Here is a 16,176-nt window from a genome sequence, read left to right as displayed (position 1 = left end):
TTTGACTGTCAGTATGCAAAGAGCAGAGGGGGAGATGCCATTTGCAGAACCCCTTGGTAAGGATTTTTAAGCTAGGTTTCTGTATGATTGTAAAATTGGCTTTCATAAATACTTTTGATTTAGTACTACTGTTGGACTAGATACATTTAATTCACCTTACTGGTGTCAAGTGAAAGTCCTCATGAACACAGGCCCGTTGCCAAGGGGATTTGATGTCACGCACTCCATAAAACATTTCCACTTATTCAATCTCTTAAGTGTCTACGATGCATTTTGCTAGGGCAGTCCTATCAGTAATGGCACTTCAAGCAAAGGGCAGTCACATCTCAGATACAAAGACAATTCAACAATCTTGGATGAATTTTTTTATTTGTTTGGAAGAGCATTATAGTTGCATGAATGATACAGCAACGTCAACAATCATTGGTGTGGCTATTTGATAAAATAATCTATTACATTATGCTGTATCTGTCATGAACCAGGATGTCCATCTTCCAGTACAGCATTTACTAAAATACATCCCTCTTTCCAATTCATTTTCAAACCGCATCGGGAGTAGAAAAAAACTAACCTAACATGACAATGTCCGCTGGGCTAGGTAGAGAAGCTACCTGTTGTAGGCCCTTTCCTTCTTCGCCCTCTCTAGGGCCTTGTCCATTGTCTTCTCATTCTCGCCCCTGCATTTGGGGCAGAACCACTTCCCCTTGGGCTTGTGATGTAGCGCCACACAGGAGAAGTGGAACCACTCGATGAGACACTCGTCGTTATCACAGCCAATCATCTCGCCGTAAGATACCTGTTCACACAGGCAGTAGGTGGGCTCGTCTGGGTCGATGGGCAGGTCTAGGGGTGACACCTCCCGCTCTGACTTGCCCTTTGACCTCTTCTTCTTCTTGGACGACAACGTTTTGGCCCTCTTCTCTCTGGGCGCCACCTCATCAACATGACCCATGCTTCCATAGCTCTCCCAATTCTCTCCGCTTTTCTGCCGCCGTGACCGTTTCCCGCCAGACTTGTCCCCCCCGCCGACTGAGCACGGTGTCACCTCGTCACGCCTCTTGTCATGGTGACCAGCTTTGCCCGGAGTTGTTGTTTCTGCCGACGGCACTATGGAGGCTGCGGTCGTCGTCATGGCAGTTGATGTGGGTACATGGGTATCAGGGTTCTCCTTGGAGGCGTGGAGGAGCTCAGAATGCCAGTCCACCTGTCTGCTACAGTTCTCCACCAACTCCACCTGGAACAGTACAGAGTGAGTATGTGTGTATATATATTTTAAACACTGTGGGTTTTGATCAGTGAGGTGACATGCAGTACCAGCCAAAAGTTTAGATAACCCACTCATTCCAGTTTTTATTTTTTTAAACATTGTAGAATAATAAAGACAAACTATGAAATAACACATATGGAATCATGTAGTAACCAAAAAAAGTTACATCAAAATATATTTGAGATTCTTCAAAGTAGCCACCCTTTGCTTTGGACAATATTGGCAACCTCTCAATAAGGTTAATGAAGTAGTTAACTGGAATGAATTTCAATTAACAGGTGTGCCTTGTTAGTTAATTTGATCCAATCAGTTGTTGCGACAAGATAGGGTTGTTACACAGAAGATTTCCAAATATGGCTAAAGACCAAGTCCATATTATCGCAAGAACAGCTCAAATATGCAAAGAGAAACGACAGTCCATCATTACTTTAAGACATGAAGGTTAGTCAATGCGGAAAATGTCAAGAACTTTTAAAGTTTCTTCAAGTGCAGTCGCAAAAAAACATCAAGCTCTATGATGAAATTGGCTCTCATGAGGACCGCCAAAGGAAAGGAAGACCCAGAGTTACCTCTGCTGCAGAGGATAAGTTCACTAGAGTTACCAGCCTCAGAAATTACAGCCCAAATAAATCCTTTAGAGTCCAAGAGACACATCCCAACATCAACTATTCAGAGGAGACTGTCAATTGCTGCAAAGAAACTACTAAAATGACGCCAATAAGAGACTTGCTTGGGCCAAGATGGAAATCTGTCCTTTGGTCTGATGAGTCCAAATTTGAGATTTCTTGTTTCCAACCCTTGTGTGTTTGAGATGCAGAGTAGGTGAGCGGATGATCTCCGCATGTGTGGTTCCCACAGTGAAGCATGGAGGAGGTGGTGTGATGGTGCTTTGCTGGTGACACTGTCTTATGTATTTAGAATTCAAGACACACTTAACCAGCATGGCTTCCATAGCATTCTGCAGCAATAAGCCATCCCATCTGGTTTGCACATATACCGCATTTTATGATATACCGATATTGATGCAGGGACCAGTTTGGGTTTTTACTTTACCTTCTAAACCAGTATTTTAATGTTTGGTTTGTTAAATGTGATACACCATGTGTGTAGTGTAGTATGAGCTAAAAATAAGGACGCGCGACAACGAGATTCTAGCTCCAGCCTGTTTATTAACCTAACCCTCGCATGTCATACATAGGTACGGATACCCCCAAGGGACATCCTACAACAATGTGTAATGTTAATTTCGATAGTTTACTTCGCTACTTGAATAATCTCTCTCCACCCTGTTCTCCGTTCCACTTTCCACACACAGCCACTTTCCAAACACAGCCACGCCCCCTGTTACTGAAGGAGCGCATTTGACTTTCCTCAACCACGAGACACTTGATGGTGTAGACCTAAATCAGCATCTTCTAAATCAATGAGGAATATGCAAAGCAAGAATGTTAGCTTCATGAAGTAGCTAAGAGAAAACATGCAACGTAGCCAAAGCTCATAGGTTCCCCTAGTAAACACTTATCAAAACTTTAGTTCCTACCCTGTCACAATTATGCCTTCCTGGCATTTTAATTAGTTGCCATCTCAAACACTGTATTCAAAGTGCCCACTATTATATTCTAACTATAGAATTAGAATAGTCATTATATTTCCAAGATTCCAACAGTTTTGCTCTAATTCGCAAGTCAAATCACAATTGCAACATTTGGTTAAAAAAAAAAAGTCCTAGATTATTTGCCCATATCATGCAGCCCTATGTGGCAGTGTGGGAATCCTCAATTGAGCAGTGGTTGTAAAGTACTTAAGTAGTACTTGAAAGTGTTTTTACTTAAGTCTTTTTTGGGGGTATATGTACATTATTTTTACTCCATACATTTTCTCTGACACCTAAAAGTACTCATTACATTTTGAATGCTTAGCAGGACAGGAAAATGGTCCAATTCAAGAGAATATCCCATGTCATTTAATGCCTCTGATCTGGCAGACTCAAACACAAATGATTTGTTTGTAAATTATGTCTGAGTGTTGGAGTGTGCCCCTGGCTATCTGTAAATAAAAACAAGAAAATGGTGCCATCTGGTTTGCTTAATATAAGGAATTTTTATTATTTATACTTTTACTTTGATAGCTAAGTACATTTTATCAATTACATTTACTTTTGGTACTTAAGTATATCTACAACCAAATACTTTTAGACATTTACTCAAGTTGTATTTTACAGGGTGAATCCCGTTTACTTAAGTAATATTATATTAATGTATCTTTACTTTTACTCAAGTATGGTAAGTGGGTACTTTTTCCACCACTGCAACTGAGCGCAGGGAATGCAGAAGTGATAAGTGCTGAAATGTGTTTTGGTTGAAGTTGAATTGAACAGTATAAAACAATCAGAATGGAGAAAGACTCATTGAAATCGCTTAGAATGTACGTGTTGCCACCCTAGGATCACTCACTACTCACAAAGCAAACATAGAACTTTGATTATTCAAAACTAAAAATACCATACCATTTTTTTTTACAAATGCCGTGATATAATATTTTGGCCATATCACTTAGCCCTAAGTGGGACTGTTTTTCAACAGGACAATGACCAAAACACACCTCCAGGCTGTGTAAGGGTTATTTGACCAAGGAGAGTGATGGACTGCTACATCAGATGACCTGGCCTCTACAATCACCTGACCTCAACCCAATTGAGATGGTTTGGGATGAATTGGACCGCAGAGTTAAGGAAAGCAGCCAACAAGTGCACAGCTTGTGGGGGAATTCCTTCAAGACTGTTGGAAAAGCATTCCAGGTAAAGCTGGTTGAGAGAATGCCAAGCATGTGCAAAGCTGTCATCAAGGCAAAGGGTGGCTACTTTGAAGAATCTCAAATATATTTAGATGTGTTTAATACTTTGTTGGTTACTACATGATTCCAGATGTGTTATTTCATAGTTTTGATGTCTTCACTATTATTCTACAATGTAGAAAATAGTACAAATAAAGAAAACGCCTTGAATGAGTAGGTGTCCAAACCTTTGACTGGTATTGCAAGTTGGTCAAGGAGAGTGACCAATATGGGCTTTGTTGCAGCCTCATCCATCAATATTATTGCTTTTCAAGTTGGAAAATCAAACTTCTTCAGGATTAGTGTCCTGTCCGCAGGACAGTTGAGCTAACGTAGGCTGATGTGATTAGCATGAGGTTGTAAGAAACATAAAAAAAAGATTCCCAGGACATATACATATCTGATATGGGCAGAAAGTTTAAATTCTTGTTCATCTAACTGCACTGTCCAATTTACAGTAGCTATTAGAGTGAAATAATACCATGCTGTTGTTTGAGAAGAGTGCACAATTATGAACTTGAAAATGTATGAATAAACCAATAAGGCACATTTGGGCAGTCTTGATACAACATTTTGAATAGATATGCAAGATTTCACTGCATCACTCAGACTTTGCACATAAAGTTCTACTATATAGTGAGTGGCCAAAGTCTAAATTGCACCTTTCAAAAAAGTTACAGAAAAAAAAAATATTCCTTTTGTATTTTCTTTTACCAGATCTAATGTGTTATATTCTCCTACATTCCTTTCACATTTCCACAAACTTCAAAGTGTTTCCTTTCAAATGGTATCAATAATACACATATCCTTGCTTCAGGGCCTGAGCTACAGGCAGGTAGATTTAGCTATGTCACTTTAGGCGAAAATTGAAAAAGTGGTTTAAGCAAAGTTCATATAAAAGGGGAGACACTTTTGTCCATAAACAATAATACAGGCAGCCAGCCACGTTCACGCACCATCTGCCCAGCAATCTGGATCTTCTCATCTCCCAGCTCCTGGCTGCGGATAAGAGCTCTCTGGATGGCCAGCTGAAGTCTATGCCGCTGGAGAGGGTCGGACTCCCGACTGTAGCGCTCATAAACGTCATCCAGCTCTTGCAGGCCATCTGAGGCAGGCAGGGGCCATAGAATGCAAGAGATATAACAAACAATTTAACAAACATGGCCCATAGATAGCGTAAAGTGGATGGAGTGGCAGTTTTATTATGGAGCTAAACAAACGTGTATTACTCTAATCTAAATACATTTACATAACTTGAAACGAATATTGTTTTAATTTTACATAGAATAGTAGACACATTTTATTCAAATTGTAACTTAATCGAATGATACAAGCTAGCTAGCCTGTGCATCTGGACGCCAGTACCCAGCTACTGCTAGAAACTAGCAGCGTACCTTCAGCTAGCTAGGTTAACAGACTAGTAGCAGTTATGTAAACTGGCTATATTGATTAACGTTACCTAGCAGGTAGCTAGCAAAGTTGGTCAGTGGATGAAACGTGAACGATTTACCTTGATATGTCGCATCAATTTCCTTCATAAGCGACACACTCCTCTGTAGGTCGAAAGGCAGTGATTCGACCAAATCCAAATATTCTTCCACATAATTTGAAACGACGTGGACCGGGTCGCCGTTAGCCGGATTTAACATTGTCGTCAGTCAATGTCCACACAAAGCTGTCCACAAAAAAAATCTAATGTTACACAGAACATCCTTCTACAACATTATGGCACACAGAACATCCGAAACTCAATCCTACAGTGCACGTTGGACGAATGAATAAAACATATTTGCAATCTCTTTTACGTTTAAGCGGACCTTTTTCCTTACTGTATCCATGAAACCTAGTTCCACTATCTAACGTTTAACAGGAGGAAGCTTCAGGCTCTTAGAGCCTACTGTGTTAGCGAACTAGCTACCATTAGCTAGTAGCAGTAACGTCGTTACAGCCTTCACACTGATTATGGTCTGAACACGCTAATGAAGCAATGCAAACGACCCATTTTTACTCACCAGAAACTTTATATTTTTCCGCCTACTGAAGCTCATACAATGTATTCAATCCATCTGGAGAATATTCTAACGGTGCATAGATTAGAGCGTGAAGAACGGTACATTTGAGTTGAACAAATAAACCGGTGTTTTGCGCATGCGCATCCTGTGAAACAAACTCGACATGTGTCGATTTGTTTTTTTGTGAAGATACTTTTTCGGCAACGACGTTTGAATATGTTTAAGTCTATTGTTTTAATGCATTTAGTTTACAATTATGCAGATCTTGTGAAAATGGTTGATGCCTGACATGTTGATGTTACATCTTAGCTTGATACAGTTCCATAGTTTTGCTCTGATGTTATGAAGGCGATAACCCGCCATATCGTAAATACAATGTATGCGCCCTCAAGTGGCAGTATGACAGAATGGCAATTATTTAAAATGTAAACAAAGTTTCTCTCCATCGCAGGCATTTCGCACTGTTTGAGCTGACAGTTATCATTGATACATTGGATAATCTAACTCTGTGCAACACAATGAGGGAGGTAGAAGACAGAACAAAGAAGTTAACTTTCAAACAACATTTTAATATTTACAATGTAAAAGATGTTTATGACAAAAACAGGAGACCACACCGGTGCCATATTGTCACTAAGATTCTATTCTGGATGACAGTAAAGATAGAGAATGGATTCTCAGGATTCCCATGGAAGAGTGTGTCGTTATGTCTATGTACAGTATGTATGCATGTATGTAAGTGTATGTACAGTACGTATGTGAGTATCTTGGACCCCTGTAGACCGTTCTCAGCTCTCAAATAGTTTTTTGAAGGCGGAGCTGATCTCCTGGATCATGTCTGTGGTGGTGGTGGCTCGCCAATGTTTGTGAAAGGCCTGTCTGTTACACTGTCTGGTCAGAGAACAGGCCCCGAACGCTTCCACCACTGACGGGTTCACACTGAGGCAGAGATTGGAGAACATATTACAGTTACGGCAATGACAAATAAACTGTCCAATTAGGCCAACTAAGTAACAATGGCAGCCCCTTCTAATGTTCTCTCTCATAGAACTATATTCATTTTGGCCATGTCAGTGTATAAGCACATAATGGTAATGAATACAGTACCTTTTGGTCATGTCTACTGAGGAGGTGTATGCCTAGTGTGCCAGCAATCCCAGAGAGCCAGATAGGAGGTCACCTTGTCCCCCACACCTACACCCGCTGCCCTCCTGTCTGCACAAGATCACTGGACGTCACAGAGACACAGGACACAGTCAGAGCGTTACAGGAAATTGTGTGAATGTCGCATTTAGTCTAGGTGTAGCTGTACGTGTGTGCGTGACAGACACTAACCCTTGTTGCCGTCAGTGATAAGGTCGTCCTCCCCCTTGAGCACCACAGTCAGGTTGCCCATGGCAACACTGAGCTCCATGGCACTCCTCTGATGGTCACTGCTATCCAGAGGCTCATGGTGCTAAAAAAAAAAGACAGACAGTAGGATAATGATAAACACACAACACACACAGAGCTGAACTGGCAGACTCACCATAGCCTCATACAACCTGGTGAATTCCATGTAGTTGGGAGTGAGGATGCCCTTCTTGTACCCTTGGATGACTGATGGTTGCTGAGCAACCAGCCACAGCCCGTCCTATTGGTGGAACATACAATCACTGCACATCTTTGTGAAGAAATCTAAATCTATTAACAAAGTGAAAATATGTTTTGTGTACAGTACTTACTGCATCAATAACTATAGGGATATCTCTTTCTTTGGACTTCTCAATTACTTCCTGAAGAGAAAAAAAGAGTCATGAAAACATTGGTAATATGTCAACTGTCAACTAAAATTGACTGTGTGTGTGTGTGTGTGTGTTCAGTGTCCCATGTGCCTTGGCGGTTTTCAGCAGCATTTCGTCTCTGCCCAGCCCCGGGCCCACCACCAGGCAGTGAAGTCTGGGGAGCCATTTCTCTATCTCCTCCACTGCATTGGGGCTGTCCCTATAGATAATATTAACACAGTTATCATCAACAAAGACATCCATTATATGCACACTGCTTACAAATAGGCTTCCATTCCTAGACAGAACTTACAGCACAGGATGAACTATGAGCTCCGGACTGTAGGATTTGATCACCGTCGCTGCAGCTTTAGCGCAGAATACGTGTGACATATCGGCCCCCTGGGAAGTGATACAGCAGAGGTTTTGTCGTCATATCAATGTCTCCACCAGAGTAAAAAATGACACAGGACCAAGAAAGCTACTTTGTGCTTACCACTTTCAATGCAGAGATAGCAGCAAAGTACGGAGCTCCTGTATACCTTACCATGACAAGAAAAACAATCAGAAAGAAGGATGGAACGAAAGAAGGATACAAAGAAGAACATTTTAGAATATCTTTGGTACCTCACACAATATGGGTATACTCCAGAAAACCTTAATTTAGAAATCCAAGTTAAAGGTGGGGCTGGGTCACTTGGATAACTTACTCCTGACATCCCCCAATAATCCCAATCCGCCCATCTTGGCCTTTGTGCTTTTTAGACGTCAGCTGAGGGACTATATTCTTCACCAGTGGAAGGATATCATCCATTCCTCGGCGTGCTGCTGTCCCAAGGGAGGAGCGCTCGAGGACTGAAAAAGGAGAGAGAAGTATTCAGAGTTTACTTAAAACTTGTCGCTTCCCTGCGCTAACTGCTTGTGTGTGCATTTACAGTGCCTTGCGAAAGTATTCGGCCCCCTTGAACTTTGCGACCTTTTGCCACATTCCAGGCTTCAAACATAAAGATATAAAACTGTATTTTTTTTTGTGAAGAATCAACAACAAGTGGGACACAATCATGAAGTGGAACGACATTTATTGGATATTTCAAACTTTTTTAACAAATCAAAAACTGAAAAATTGGGCGTGCAAAATTATTCAGCCCCTTTACTTTCAGTGCAGCAAACTCTCTCCAGAAGTTCAGTGAGGATCTCTGAATGATCCAATGTTGACCTAAATGACTAATGATGATAAATACAATCCACCTGTGTGTAATCAAGTCTCCGTATAAATGCACCTGCACTGTGATAGTCTCAGAGGTCCGTTAAAAGCGCAGAGAGCATCATGAAGAACAAGGAACACACCAGGCAGGTCTGAGATACTGTTGTGAAGAAGTTTAAAGCCGGATTTGGATACAAAAAGATTTCCCAAGCTTTAAACATCCCAAGGAGCACTGTGCAAGCGATAATATTGAAATGGAAGGAGTATCAGACCACTGCAAATCTACCAAGACCTGGCCGTCCCTCTAAACTTTCAGCTCATACAAGGAGAAGACTGATCAGAGATGCAGCCAAGAGGCCCATGATCACTCTGGATGAACTGCAGAGATCTACAGCTGAGGTGGGAGACTCTGTCCATAGGACAACAATCAGTCGTATATTGCACAAATCTGGCCTTTATGGAAGAGTGGCAAGAAGAAAGCCATTTCTTAAAGATATCCATAAAAAGTGTTGTTTAAAGTTTGCCACAAGCCACCTGGGAGACACACCAAACATGTGGAAGAAGGTGCTCTGGTCAGATGAAACCAAAATTGAACTTTTTGGCAACAATGCAAAACGTTATGTTTGGCGTAAAAGCAACACAGCTCATCACTCTGAACACACCTTCCCCACTGTCAAACATGGTGGTGGCAGCATCATGGTTTGGGCCTGCTTTTCTTCAGCAGGGACAGGGAAGATGGTTAAAATTGATGGGAAGATGGATGGAGCCAAATACAGGACCATTCTGGAAGAAAATCTGATGGAGTCTGCAAAAGACCTGAGACTGGGACGGAGATTTGTCTTCCAACAAGACAATGATCCAAAACATAAAGCAAAATCTACAATGGAATGGTTAAAAAATAAACATATCCAGGTGTTAGAATGGCCAAGTCAAAGTCCAGACCTGAATCCAATCGAGAATCTGTGGAAAGAACTGAAAACTGCTGTTCACAAATGCTCTCCATCCAACCTCACTGAGCTCGAGCTGTTTTGCAAGGAGGAATGGGAAAAAATGTCAGTCTCTCGATGTGCAAAACTGATAGACATACCCCAAGCGACTTACAGCTGTAATCGCAGCAAAAGGTGGCGCTACAAAGTATTAACTTAAGGGGGCTGAATAATTTTTCAGTTTTTGATTTGTTCAAAAAGTTTGAAATATCCAATGTCGTTCCACTTCGTGATTGTGTCCCACTTGTTGTTGATTCTTCACAAAAAAATACAGTTTTATATCTTTATGTTTAAAGCCTGAAATGTGGCAAAAGGTCGCAAAGTTCAAGGGGGCCGAATACTTTCGCAAGGCACTGTAGTTCAGCCTAGATATCTTTGTGGGTCTGTTTCAGCCTTATTCAGTTCTGTTTGACCTGTTGACAAGCAGTCTCACCAGAGCTGGCCATTGGTTAAACACAGGCCAACTGAGTAAGAGAAGCAAATACCTAAACCTGCGTTAGACTGTGGTTGACTGTGGTAGCTGGGCCACTCAGCCTGGGACTGGGGATGACTGTGGTAGCTGGGCCACTCAGCCTAGGACTGGGGCGAGTCGGACTCGGCGGTGACTCGACCGACCACGCCTCATTTGGCCAGAGGCGGACATGGGCACACCTGGCTGCATGGTGGACTCCATGGTATTCAGAGCAGGCGGCATTGCTGTGTTTGGGGTAGCTGTGGCGACAGGGTTCCTGGTGGCGATGCTGGAAAACATCTGCCCCGACACCTGGAGCATGTGGAGCTCACGGGCATGTTTGGCTTCTCGCCGGTGGTCCTCGGCCTGCAGACACTGCTCCTCCATCTGGTAGAAGCTCTGCTCAGCCTCGGCACTTTGCTCCAGGAGGCGCTTCGTCACACTGTCCAGGGCCAGGTCGGCGTGCCGCTTCTTGGGCCGCTTGGAGGATGGCCCACCAGCTGACTGGCTGCTGATCTGTCTGACTGTAGTGCCTGTTGAGGAGGAGTGGATGGAGGTTTGAGAGCTGCCACTGTGGTAGTATTGGTATACTAGCTATGGTTGATTTCGCAAATACGGGCACTTTTTGGATGTTTTTGAAAATGAAACCTCTTGAAACTGTTTTTTTAATCTATGTGAATATTTTCTTCACTCTCTGGAAACAAGATCAAATAGTAGCTGAGATCATACTATTTAAGAGTAGAAAGATTTTTTAGGTTTCCCCAAATACCCGAGGGGAAATGTCAATACCACCACGTCATAAAATTGTCCATATATGCCTTGATGATACTCAGAAACATGCATTTACCACATCAAAATCTTAATATTTGACAATTTAGGAATTATCTTAAGAACAAGCATATAAAAGGTTCACATATGGGAATCATAATCAATATCAATTGTAATTTTAATACACATTTACCGTGATGGTAATGACAGTGTGGTGGAAATTACATTTCATATAAAACTTATTAAAAATACCATTAAATATTTTTAACGTCACAGTTGTACATGTTTCATTTTATTGAAGATATAGAACAGAATTCAAAACCTCAAAAAACAAAAGGTTACATGCCTCAAGAACTTAAAGCGTATTTTAGAACAATTGTTGGATTCAATGCATTAGGCAGAAATACATCTACAAGGTTGTAAACACTAGTTGACATTAAACAAATTGTTGTTCACTGGCTGCAGTCTATTGATTCAGGCTCATGAGACAGGTATGTGCTCACTCAAGATTATGCTCTCTATTGCTTAACGAGAGAGCAAATTTCCTCCCAGACTGCGCCATCAGGCATCATATGCCGTTTTGTCACTGGATGAGGCTCAGGGACAAGCCCCAGCACATTCTCTGGTTGGTACCATACAATTTCCTCTCGTAGGCCAAAATAATCTGTTTGCTCTCACACGACTCATTGTCTTGACTAGAGCACTGCTCTCTACATTAACATCTTGTATAATACCAGGGTAAGGGTATTCATATTTCACAACACACCACTTTCCAATCAGTCTCATGTATGTCTGCAATGGGCAGTTTTGCACAACAAAATAGTTGTGGTGCTGTGCAGGTTGAAGTGAAGATTGTGCTTTGTATGCCTCTGTTGAATTATCACGGTCTGTGGCCCAGAACAATCACAGATGTGGAGTTGAGCACCAACAACTGAGAGCTCTCCATGTGATTTGTCCTGTAATGGCAGTGATGATCTGTAAACAACATAGAACATTTCTTAAATTGATGAATATACAGGAAATCTCTAACACATTCTGTTAACACCTTCAGTAAACACTTAAATGACAGTTCATTATGTGGTGGTAATTACATGTGGTGGGAAATACATTTTTACAGTATTTGGTCATAAAGAGCAGGGATTCTTGCATGAAGTTGAACAGCAAGCATACAATGTATCCCAAATAATTATTTGAAATTATAGCCTATTTGATAATGACGTACAATATCTCAAAACATATTTACCTTTATTTTCTCTCATTTCCTGGCATCAAACTCCGAATCTCCCTCAATGAGCTCCACTGTCTCTATTCATATCCATAATAACCAAGTACACAAAAATAAACTTACTTAATGCAGCTGGTGGCCACACCAGATACTGACTGTTACTTTTGATTTATTTTGACCCTGCCTTTTTCAGGGCCACATTATTCCATCTCTGTTAGTCAAGTCTGTGGAACTTGTTCAGTTTATGATGTCTCAGTTGTGTAAATATTTGTATGAACATAACAAGATTCAACATGTTAACTTTGCTGAAAATAAACACAGTTGACAGTGAGAGGACGTTTCTTTTTTTGCTGAGTTTATATAGTTTCCATTTTACTCTTTTTTAATCAGGTGCATTAAATATTTTCTAATTATCAAGAGTTCTGTAAGGGTAATACATAGCAGAATGTCAAAAGTCAGTGTGAGACAGGGCAAAAAAAACATGCAAAAACTGTGAAATCCAGACATTAAATGCTTTAGGAAATAAAATGAAACACTGAAAGCTGAAAAATAAGTTACGGTAATTTTAGTCTCTACTTAATGGATGTGAAATAATAAATTGTATCTTAAAAATCAAACTCTGCGACACAAAAAGGCCTGTATTTGCAAAATAATCCATATAATAACAATGTAACGACATGCCATACTAATGGTACTTACCATTTCCCACTGTCACAGGGATGGGAGGTTATTCGAGCTTCACTTGGGTTTCTGGGTAGGAGCTTTCCCCTGTGCTCTCCAAGTATGGGTCCTGTGGAGGGTCTGTGTCCACTTCCTCCTCGGTCTCATCCCCCACGGCCCCACTGTCTAACAACTCCTGGGGGTCAATCTGGGGACGGCAGCTTAGTATCGTCTCCATGGCATCGTAGAACTTGCAGATTTTGTGGTATTGTCCGTTGTTCCTCAGGTTGCCCTCCTTGGCCAGGATAAACTGCCTTTTCAGGCTTTTGATTCGCACCCTACACTGCTCTGGGGTTCTTTCGAACCCCATAATTCCCAACCTTCGGGCGACGTCGCGGTAGACATGACTGTTTCGGAAGTTTCTGCCCAACGCCGTCTGGATGTCCCGCTCCCCCCAGATATTCAGCAAGGTTCTGGTTTCGACATCCGACCAGAGAAAGCCCCGTGTTGAATTGGCGAGCATAATTATCAGGTGCGAGAACAACTGATGCGTAATTTATCTTTTAAAGCATGCAGTACGGTCAGAACACCAAAAAATGTTACCAAGTCAGCTGGTGAACAAGACTAGCTAGCTAGCAGCAGGAACCTGTATCAAACCTCGACATTCAGAGCCTGATTAAGAAAGGCTAGGTAACAGGTAACATTTTACCTGGACATGGATGGTGCACATTCAGCAGCCAGATGTTGTTTTTCAGACAATGCACTTTCATACAATGGAGATTAGTGTCTGCAAAACTGATTATGGGCCCCCACCATACACTCGAGTACCGCAACATAAACGGTCATTGATATCCGGAATCCTTGGGACGTCACTACCCCCTTTGAAGTTGAAATGCAAAATGGTTAAGGTAGGGTTAGAGTTTAAGGTAGGGACGTCCCAAGGATTCCGAATAGCACTGACCTAAAACAACGGTCAGGGACAGCATGTGTACTACATCACAGGGATTAGCTCACAGAGCTCCACTGGGTCCTAAAGGAAATAGGACGCTTCAGGGATTGGTGTATAAAAAGTGACAGCGACATAATTTTAAAAAGCAGTACAGTATTTGTTGTTTCCACTTTAACTTCATCGTTCATATAGGTTACAGCAATCGACAGTACAACAGTAGAGGCAAAAGACAACCAAATATCCAAGTTCCATGTTTGCATGATTCGGTCATGCTCTTGCGAGCCTATTAGAGGCCGTAGGTAAACCGTGTAATGAGAGGCGGTGCGCACACACTGACAGTTCTTACTTAGACACGAATTGTGAGTTACTGCTGAAAATAGGATAGATAGACGCTTCACTGGGATGAGAGGCGCTAAAAGATCCAAACAAAAACAGGAAGTGTGTTGATAGGAGCATAGAGCTAGATAAAGGACTTCGAGTAAGTAGACAATGGACCTGATCGGACAGCTCAGAGCCTCTGCTCTTTTCTGTCCATAAGAAACATTTGGATTGGTGGAAGAGGCAGGGCAGGAGCAAGGAAGGAGGGTGGTCAGTTTCGCCTTTTTTCTTTCCCCGACATGAGTTTGTGGTGGTTTGCTTTGAAAATAGAAGTAAAAAATAATTTAAAAAAAGTAAAAGTAAAAAAATATATGTGCCAATATAGGTCTGACAGCGATCTCCATTTTGAAGTAGTTAATTTTCTTCTTCAAGATTGGCTGATCCCTCCTGATGTCCCGGTTGGACATGACTCCAACAGGGTTATCAGGAGGGATCAGCCAATAAAGTCGGACATTCCACCCAGTTGACTACATTAAAATGGTGGAAGCCCTCAATGGCACTTTTCATGCTAAAATGGCCTGAAGGCCACTAGAGGCCTCCAGAGCTATATAATATACAGTATAATATCAAATCGTATTAGTCACATGCACCGAATACAACAAGTGTAGTAGACCTTACAGTGAAATGCTTACTTATGAGCCCCTAACCGACAGTGCAGTTTAAAAAAATACAGATAGGAATAAGAGATCAAATGTAACAAGTAATTAAAGAGGAGTAGTAAAAAAATATATATATATATATATATACAGGGGGGTGCTGGTACAGAGTCAATGTGCGGGGGCACCGGTTAGTTGAAGTAGTATGTACATGTAGGTAGAGATAATTGAAGTGACTATGCATAGATGACAACAGAGTGGCAGTGTTGTGGAGAGGGGAGCGGGGGCAATGTGAATAGTCTGGGTAGCCATTTGACTAGATGTTCTGGAGTCTTATGGCTTTGGGAGTAGAAGCTGTTTTGAAGCCTCTTGGACCTAGACTTGGCGCTCCGGTACCGCTTGCCTTTTGCGGTAGCAGAGAGAACAGTCTATGACTAGGGTGGCTGGAGTCTTAGACAATTTTTAGGGCCTTCCTCTGACACCGACTGGTATAGAGGTCCTGGATGGCAGGAAGCTTGGCCCCAGTGATGTACTGGGCCGTACAGTCTACCCTCAGTAGTGCCTTGCAGTCAGAGGCCGAGCAGTTGCCATACCAGGCAGTGACGCTCTCGATGGTGCAGCGGTAGAACCTTTTGAGGATCTGGGGACCCATGACAAATCTTTTCAGTCTCCTGAGGGGGAATATACAGTACCAGTCAAAAGTTTGGACACACCTACTGATTCCAGGGTTTTTCTTTATTTGTACTATTTTCTACATTGTAGAATAATAGTGAAGACATCAAAACTATGAAATAACACATATGGAATCATGTAATCCCCCCCCCCCCCCCCCAAAAGTGTTAAACAAATGAAAATGTATATTAGATTTGAGATTCTTCAAAGTAGCCACCCTTTGCCGCCTTGATGACAGCTTTGCACACTCTTGGCATTCTCTCAACCAGCTTCATGAGGTAGTCACCTGGAATGCATTTCAATTAACAGGTGTGCCTTGTTAAAAGTTAATTTGTGTAATTTATTTCCTTCTTAATGAGTTTGAGGCAATAAGTTGTGTTGTGACAAGGTATTTTTGGTATTTATGATGGATC

General features: G+C 41.8%; 2 protein-coding genes across 5 annotated transcripts; both read right to left on the bottom strand.

Annotated features, from left to right (window-relative positions):
* Positions 1-352: 352 nt before the first annotated feature.
* Positions 353-7,302, bottom strand: LOC139403929 (inhibitor of growth protein 1-like). Of its 3 annotated transcripts, none has more exons than XM_071147138.1 (4): positions 7,219-7,302; positions 5,610-5,774; positions 5,056-5,204; positions 353-1,234 (listed from the first exon to the last, which is right to left on the bottom strand). In XM_071147138.1, the coding sequence occupies exons 2-4, from the start codon at positions 5,746-5,748 to the stop codon at positions 608-610; spliced, it is 915 nt and encodes a 304-aa protein (XP_071003239.1). In that variant the 5' UTR covers positions 5,749-5,774; positions 7,219-7,302; the 3' UTR covers positions 353-607. The 3 variants fall into 3 exon arrangements, with proteins under 3 accessions (XP_071003239.1, XP_071003246.1, XP_071003253.1); XM_071147145.1 differs by lacking the exon at positions 7,219-7,302 and adding an exon at positions 6,112-6,249; XM_071147152.1 differs by lacking the exon at positions 7,219-7,302 and adding an exon at positions 5,917-6,075.
* LOC139403951 (ATP-dependent (S)-NAD(P)H-hydrate dehydratase-like) lies at positions 6,663-14,296 on the bottom strand. Of its 2 annotated transcripts, XM_071147171.1 has the most exons (11): positions 13,208-14,296; positions 10,550-11,048; positions 8,585-8,729; positions 8,371-8,416; positions 8,188-8,276; positions 7,986-8,094; positions 7,836-7,886; positions 7,640-7,744; positions 7,447-7,567; positions 7,219-7,339; positions 6,663-7,050 (listed from the first exon to the last, which is right to left on the bottom strand). In XM_071147171.1, the coding sequence occupies exons 3-10, from the start codon at positions 8,686-8,688 to the stop codon at positions 7,251-7,253; spliced, it is 714 nt and encodes a 237-aa protein (XP_071003272.1). In that variant the 5' UTR covers positions 8,689-8,729; positions 10,550-11,048; positions 13,208-14,296; the 3' UTR covers positions 6,663-7,050; positions 7,219-7,250. The 2 variants fall into 2 exon arrangements, with proteins under 2 accessions (XP_071003272.1, XP_071003265.1); XM_071147164.1 differs by lacking the exon at positions 10,550-11,048 and having other exon boundaries at positions 13,878-14,296.
* Between the last annotated feature and the right edge of the window lie 1,880 nt (positions 14,297-16,176).

The sequence above is a fragment of the Oncorhynchus clarkii genome, chromosome 3 (assembly GCF_045791955.1).
Source record: "Oncorhynchus clarkii lewisi isolate Uvic-CL-2024 chromosome 3, UVic_Ocla_1.0, whole genome shotgun sequence".
NCBI classification, from domain to species: domain Eukaryota; kingdom Metazoa; phylum Chordata; class Actinopteri; order Salmoniformes; family Salmonidae; genus Oncorhynchus; species Oncorhynchus clarkii.
The sequence above is the reverse complement of the archived record's forward strand: the minus strand, read 5'-3'. Positions and strand labels throughout refer to the sequence as shown.

Coding starts and splice junctions, on each gene's coding strand:
- LOC139403929 (XM_071147138.1), bottom strand. CDS start 5,748: ATGTTAAATCCGGCTAACGGCGACCCGGTCCACGTCGTTTCAAATTAT. Junction 5,205..5,609: donor AATTGATGCGACATATCAAG/GTAAATCGTTCA, acceptor TGCCTGCCTCAG/ATGGCCTGCAAGAGCTGGAT. Junction 1,235..5,055: donor TCCAGATTGCTGGGCAGATG/GTGCGTGAACGT, acceptor GTACTGTTCCAG/GTGGAGTTGGTGGAGAACTG.
- LOC139403951 (XM_071147164.1), bottom strand. CDS start 14,004: ATGTTGCGGTACTCGAGTGTATGGTGGGGGCCCATAATCAGTTTTGCA. Junction 7,745..7,835: donor TCCCTATAGTTATTGATGCA/GTAAGTACTGTA, acceptor TTCCACCAATAG/GACGGGCTGTGGCTGGTTGC. Junction 7,340..7,446: donor TATCACTGACGGCAACAAGG/GTTAGTGTCTGT, acceptor TGTGACGTCCAG/TGATCTTGTGCAGACAGGAG.